The sequence below is a fragment of the Charadrius vociferus genome, unplaced genomic scaffold, assembly GCF_000708025.1.
Source record: "Charadrius vociferus isolate BGI_N301 unplaced genomic scaffold, ASM70802v2 scaffold874, whole genome shotgun sequence".
Taxonomy (NCBI): domain Eukaryota; kingdom Metazoa; phylum Chordata; class Aves; order Charadriiformes; family Charadriidae; genus Charadrius; species Charadrius vociferus.
Window position 1 is genome coordinate 13,338 of NW_009648238.1, and position 7,223 is coordinate 20,560.

Here is a 7,223-nt window from a genome sequence, read left to right on the forward strand (position 1 = left end):
CCCCGTGACCCATGCCCCGGCTATAAGAGGCGCTAGCCGGGGGGAGGAGAGCAGTCGCCACTTGGGGGTGCGCGTCTGGTCAGTGCGCTTCGCGGCGGTACTGTAATCGCGTTTTCATCTTTCCTTTTGCTGTTCTGTTAAATTGCATTCTTTTAACGCACGAGTTTTGCCCTGATGATTTCTTTTTCCATAACTGTGGGAGTTGTGCGAGCAGCTGCGTGGTTCTTTGTTGCTGGCTGAGGCCAAACCACGGCATCCAGTTTTCTTTTTATGACAATTTGGAGCAAATTAGGGACATAAACTTTTTATGGTTGAGTACCGCTTCCAAATGTTGCAGTTTGAATATTTGCTTGTTTCCTGGAGAATAAGTTGTGGGCTTGGTAGGCTATTTTAAAAAGAGGATTAAGCAGGTTATCACTTAAATAATTTATAATCAGAAGTATAGTTTTCCTCAGTCTGTTCCATTTCGTCAATGTGATGTGGCAATATGGTCATGTTTAAAGGGTTGAATAGGGGGTGAAGGATGTTTGTGCATGCTTAACTACTGCTAATGAACGTTATAAAAGCATAGGTTGAAATGATAGTAATTCACTTATTGTCAAATGTTTCCTTACTTGCTGAACTTGGGGGGGACGGATGGACGGGGACACACACGACATCAAACTTTGTTTGAACTTCTCATCAAGCTGCTGAAGTTTGACCAAAATCAAAATGTGTTTGAGAACTGCATGTGCCTTTTATTGTCTTATCTGCTCTGTTTTTCTGTGAAACAGAAACTTTAGAATCACCTTAGTAGTTGAGAAACACTTGTTTACATTGGGTAAAAAAAGGTTACTATTATAGTGAGTATTAGTTTTTTACACTAATAGATGTTAATGTTGAACTGTTTTGGTCCAAAGTAGGCAGAGCTTCCACTTATACAATTTGATTAGAAACATAAGAAATAAATACTGCTACAGATTGCCCAGAAATTTCTGGCTATTTTACCAAACAGAAGTTTAAAATTCAGAATCACCTTTTGTATGTAACGCAAACTTATTCTTTACCTTTTTCAAATTTTCCTGTAATCTGTTTCCTGTTATGTACAAGTCATGGAAATGCTGAATTCTGACTACACAATTGCTGATAGGGTTACTTTTATTTCCACGTGAAAATTGTTGCAGTTAGTTCTCAATGAAGGGATATGGAAGGACCGTCTGCTCTCTCTTTCCATGACTCTCAATTTATTTTGTATGTACAGTTGGTCAGTAGTGCCTCATTGTAGGCTTATGTAAGTGAAGTGTTTACTTGTATTTGAAGTCTTGTCTTCTGACAGCAAGTAATATGAGGAAACATTATATCCACAGAAGAGCTCTCTTATGACAGTGTAAAATGGGAAACCTCAACAAGAACACCAGCTTCTGAAGAGTTTTCTTAGCTCTAGGGAAAAAGGAGAGAACTGTTAATGAACTTCAAAGTAATTAAATGGAGCCTATATGGAGAGGGCACTGCTTACATTTTGCATTATCGTACACAGTTTTACAGTTTTCTGTTGAGCAATGATGGGATCATCCTTAACAGATGGTGTTTTACCTCTGAAATTACATTCAGAATGGTCTTTCCAACTGTTGTGGAAGTCTCTTGCATATAACCTGATATTATAAATGATAAGAGATTCCTCTTTCTCCAAGATCCAACTTCTAGAAGAATCTACATCTGACTTCACTGTGTGTCAGTCAGAGCAGTGGATGGTAACTGCTTCTGAATGGGAGTGGAAGGTCTCATCTCCACTATCTGCTGTGTTTATTGTTACAGAAATTTCACAACTGGCTTGTGCCAACTGAGGAGAGAGGTTATAATGCAAAGTATAGAATTACAAGGGTAATTCTTTATTCATGCGCATGAGGTGTCCAATTCAAATTGGGGCACCCTGAATGCGGTTTTACACAGGGTTCTTATACCTTTCAAGCTTTCAGGTACAACACCATTTGACCAATCGTTACTTAACACACACTACTGTTTTGCAAAGCAACTATAATTCTGTGATGTCATCATCCACCTGCTTTCTTGATCTAGATGTCCCTGGAGTTGGTCTTGCTACAGTTCCTTATCTCTGATGCCAGATAAAGGGAGGGTTTCACAGAGGTGTTGGAGGGGCTGGGAGGCTGGTGTGATCTGGATAGTCCAGGGGTACCCTTTATTCTTCAGGGTGGGGGCTGCTGTCCTCCTCCTTGCAATGAGCTGGGGTCCTTTAGTCATGCTTACTTAACTGTGACTACGCAGTATACAATGTAAACTATATATATCTTAAGAAAGTTCATATAATTTCATACTATAAAGACTAATTGATACAATAGGGAATAAGATTTTTCCTAACATTATTTAAAGTAGGCTGGTACTGTACTTTTTGTGACCCCAGCTATTACTGTTGCCATCAGGAAGGAGCAGGTAAAAACACATAATGAAGAAAAATTGGCTAGACATACAATTTCCATGTACAGAATTTTATACAATGTGTATGGAGAGGGGTAGTGTTGAGGAAAAACAACTAAAACACAAATAGTGTTGATGGCTGATGTGCACATAGATGATACATACTTGTTTTTTGTAAATTGAACTACCTTTTTTCCTCTTAGCTGCAGCATACATCTCTGTCTTTATCCTAAATAGAGAGCCTTAACTCTGCTGCTCAGCGTATGAATTGTTTGAGCTACTCTTCATGAAAATAACTACTAAATGAAGTAGTTGTAGATAGGCAATATAGCTCTTCCTAAGCAGAAAAATGTATGCGTTCTGTACTGAGATAACATGCTTTGACATAGGTACATATATGTCTCCAAACACGAGCAGAAGATAATGTAATTTATAGAATTTTCATCAGGTTAATCATCAGTACTCTTGATCATGTAATTTGTAATTAATTGAACAGTTTTGAAATCGATGCTTGTGCTCATAGGTGGAGCCTGATATTGGTAAGGTAGGCTGCACTTGGCATTATATTTGCAAGTGAAAACATCTTTTAGCTTTGCCAGACTTAAGCCACGTAGGCCCTCAAATCTGGGAGTCTGCTTTGGACTTGCTGCTTTGCTTAAACCTTAATATATTTTTCACTTAGCCTCTGATAACTATTGATAATGTATAAAGGTGTGGCTTTCAGGGGAGTTTTTGAATTGAGAAAAGTATCTGTTCTGTTTCTCTCGTGCTTTCTGCTTAATGTGAAGTCAAGAACAAGAGTAGGACTGATGTGAAAACTTCATGTAAGTAGAAAAACTAGTTTGCAGTAGTCTTCAGTTACGGTTAAGGAACAAGATGATGATGGGAATTGTTTTTTTCTGGCTCATTCCATTCTGTAAAGGTTTGCAAAGTCACATTTCTGATAGATTATCAGCCCTCAGGAAGGCTGCAGCCAGAGGCTGGGTCATGGCTATGCTACCCTTCCTGTATTACTAAAATGGCAGGGAATTTATGGAGCTCCAGTATAGAAAAGATTAAAAGCTACCCCATTATGAAAAGTCACTTTTAAAAGTTCAGCAGCAGTCTGTGTTCAGCACATCTTGATCAATGTGTTGGTTTAGGTAGAAGAAATACCTCAAAGCAAGGGAATTTTACTAGTTTTTCTGGAAGAAATGCTTAACACTTATTTGTAACAGTTTATCTCCAAATTTGGGCAAAATAACTTTGGTGTAGTTAAATAAGAGGGTGGTTTTTTGTATTTTAATTGAAAATATCAGTAAGGTTTTAATTACAGAGTTATTCTGATGGTTTTGCAATGCAGTGGCATTAAGGGTTTATATTGACTAAATACAGAAAGTTAACAAGGTACCTATTAGTGTACCAGTAGTCTAAATTTTTCTGAGCTTCAAACTGGTTCGATAGGAGTGAAAGGGGAGTGAGATTGTTTACTTTTTGCACTTGCAGATATCTTATGTTTAATTGTCATAGTTTAACCACAGCCAGCAGCTAGAACCATGCAGCCGTTTGCTCGCTCACTCCAGTTGCAATGGGGAAGAGAATCAGAAGGGTGAAGGTGAGAAAACTCGTGGGTTGAGATAAAGACAGTTTAATAGGTAGAGCAAAAGCTGCGCATGCAAGCAAAGCAAACCAAGGACTTCATTCCCTGCTTCCCATGGGCAGGCAGGTGTTCAGCCATGCCCAGGAAAGCAGGGCTCCACCACATGTAACGGTGGCTTGGGAAGACATACGCCATCATTCCGAATGTCCCCCCTTCCTCCTTCTTCCCTGCAGCTTTTATAGCTGAGTGTGATGTCATATGGTCTGGGATACCCCTTAGGTCAGTTGGGGTCAGCTGTCCCAGCTGTGTCCCCTCCCAACTCCTTGCCCACCCCCAGCCCATCGCTGGCGGGGCGGTGTGAGGAGCAGAAAAGGCCTTGACTCTGTGTGAGCACTGCTCAGCAATAGCTAAAACAACCCTGTGTTATCAACACTGTTCCCAGCGCAAATCCAAAACATAGCCCCATGCTATCTACTCTGAAGAAATTTAACTCTATCCAAGCCCAAACCAGCACATCAATAAAAGTGGATCTGGCTTCCTCAAACCTAGTTTGCTAGTTATTAGTTCTTAATTGCATTCCTCGTGCACAAAGTGTTTAAAAAAAGTGTTTATATAGCATAGTATTTGTTATCATTAACTCCTCCAAGCAGTTTATTGAACTGTTCTGATTAGACTGGTACTTGGAATAGTAAGACTACATTAAAAAAAATTACATTTCCTACTAGTTGGTGTTCTTGTACTTTTCTTTTTCAAACATATAAAAGCCTTGCTCTGTAGATAGTCCTTCTAAAGTTTGCTGTATTTTGGTGTATTCAATTTAGTTCTACTTGTACTTCTTAAAGACCTTTCTGTAAATTGCACTTAAACTAAACTGATCTGCATTTTGATGAAGTTTTTCAGGTTATAACTTACTGCAGTCTTAGGAACAGTAATTTTACAGGGTGGGGTTTTTTTTTTGTTTGTTTGTTTTTTGTTTTCCCCGATGGTTGGAAGAAGTAAAGTAAATAACCCTAATGCAGTTAAGGCTTCATAGCAGTGGGCCTGCCACTGTGGCTGCTGTGAGGTTCATCCATCCACCTGTGGTTGCTTCCACTTAAGCTGGCAGATCCCTGCCTGCCGCTGCCTCCTTGCTCCCATCTCTTGCTGAGCGATGCAGCTGTTTGTGTCCTCATAGTGATCTGGATCACTGATTTTTATTTTTATTTGCTAGCTTTATTTTTCATCTGTATAATTTCCCTGATCAGATGTGCCTTATGGCTCCACAAATTTTTCCAGGAAAAAAAAGTACAGAAATGATTGGAGTGGCGTCTGACCAAATCCTCAGGCTTCTTTCACTGGAGGTGTAGAGCTGCCATTGTGAAAAGTCCAGGATCCTTCTTTTCCTTCCAACATGAACATGCATGGGATTTTTCCTGCTTCTGTGTCTTTAGAAGCAGCAGCATTACGGATCTGAAGCTTTTGGAAGGCAGGAGGGGAATGGATAGTTTGACAGGAAAACTCTTACAGTAGCAGTGTTATGCTGTGCCTTGCCTCGCCTTCATTTAATTTATTGTTGCTTTCTCCTGTTTGGAGGAAGTTCACCATGGTGCCAGAGTGGCTGTCTGAGTTTATTAATCAGTTTTTAGGGCAGCGTCTCAGTTTTAATGGTGAGATATGCCTTACTGATCGGAAAATGTTTTAAGTTTTAAAAATAAACTTAAGAATAGACAAAGGGAAGTTACTTGTGAGAAGGAAGAAGTTGGTGGTTTTTAGTAATTTTAAAAAAAAGAGACACATCCCTGAAGTATGAAGAATTGGGGAGGTACAATATCCAGTGGTCCCAAAGTGTGAATTTTAGTTCATGGTAAATAATGAAAGATATGAGGGGATGCAGTATTAAGTATGTGTTTAATAAGATGGGAAGTGAAAGAATACAAGGCCTATAGAAATCTAGAAAATAAATGGCTTTAAATATAGTTTAGAAATACATAATAGAAGAGTCGTCATTCAAAGGGTGGTAGTAGTAGCTGCTGAGGTCATTTTAATTTGTTTTATATATAAGGGATTGAAGGGAACTAACAGCAATTGGTAAAAAGCTGAAGTATTGGAAATCATTCACTTCTGTAAACAAATGCATACTTTGTTTGTTCCATACTTTGTTCTGTAATTGTTTTAGCATGTTGTGTTTCATAGTTTCTTTTTATTATTAATCTTTAGGGGGAAAGGAACAATGGCTTTGATGTCCTCTATCACAACATGAAACATGGACATTTGTCAACAAAAGACTTAGCAGACTTTATAAGAGAAAGGTAAGTATTCATCCTTGCAAATCCTGACTCTTTGTGGTTTTTATTTAAGTTTATCATTATGTGTTACAGTAACATGCAAAATATATAGAAATCAAAGAACATTTTAAAATGTCTCTCATATCCTACAAGAACATTTAGGATTATTCCATTCATTTAGAACTGAATAGTGACTTTTAAGCATCAATTAATAACAAACTTCTAATTTTTAGGTTTGAATTAAAAAAGCAAGACTAAAAAGCTTGAAATGTCGCATTAGGTGTCCAGCAATTTATTTCAATTAATCCATATTTTTCATCATGTTTGGAAGAAAAGCAACAATTTAAGTAGTAAAAATTATCAGTCTTTCAAAGTTTTTGACCATAGATGTAGAATTAGAGTATTAGCAAGTTCTAGTATGACCTTTAAAAAAAATATATACTTTCAGATTAAGATGTTGAGAAACTAGGTTGGTCAAAGAGAAGGGAGTGATACATATGGACAAGAAAATAATATGCAGAAAAATAACTCAGATTCTTCTTTATGGGATGAAAGGGACAGAACTGAAATATGCAAATGTGACATCTGCCTAAACAGATGTTCTTTATAAAAGATGACTGCTGCTGCTACTTTGACCAGAAGAATTTCCATTCTGGATTAAAGCAGGAAGAGGCCCTATCAGAAATGGATGATCCCCTACCCTCCAGTCACCAGGCAGAAGGAGGGGACTCGAGGGATAAAGGGGAGTGGAGTCAGATCCCTCCTTGGAGAGGCAAGCGCAACCCCTCACGGCCCCCCTCACCACCCCAGTTGCTTTTGCATAATAGGTATGGGGCTTTGGAAATCGAGGACAACACGACTGAGGATGGAGAGGATGATCCAACCAGTGAGTCGCCCAGGGCTAGTCACTCACCCCCACGCCTTAGGACTTCCTCAACCAAGAAAGGAAGGAAGGTAATTGTAGTAGG

The 7,223-nt window shown here is 38.8% G+C and overlaps 1 protein-coding gene across 1 annotated transcript in view; it reads left to right on the plus strand.

Annotated features, from left to right (window-relative positions):
- The window catches only part of LOC104285677 (FCH domain only protein 2-like), a 104,266-nt gene that overhangs the window by 2,628 nt on the left and 94,415 nt on the right, over nucleotides 1-7,223 (plus strand). Inside the window, exon 2 of the mRNA XM_009884154.1 lies at nucleotides 6,188-6,279. Within this exon, the coding sequence (XP_009882456.1) occupies nucleotides 6,188-6,279 (92 nt within the window). The remainder of the gene's footprint in view (nucleotides 1-6,187; nucleotides 6,280-7,223) is intronic.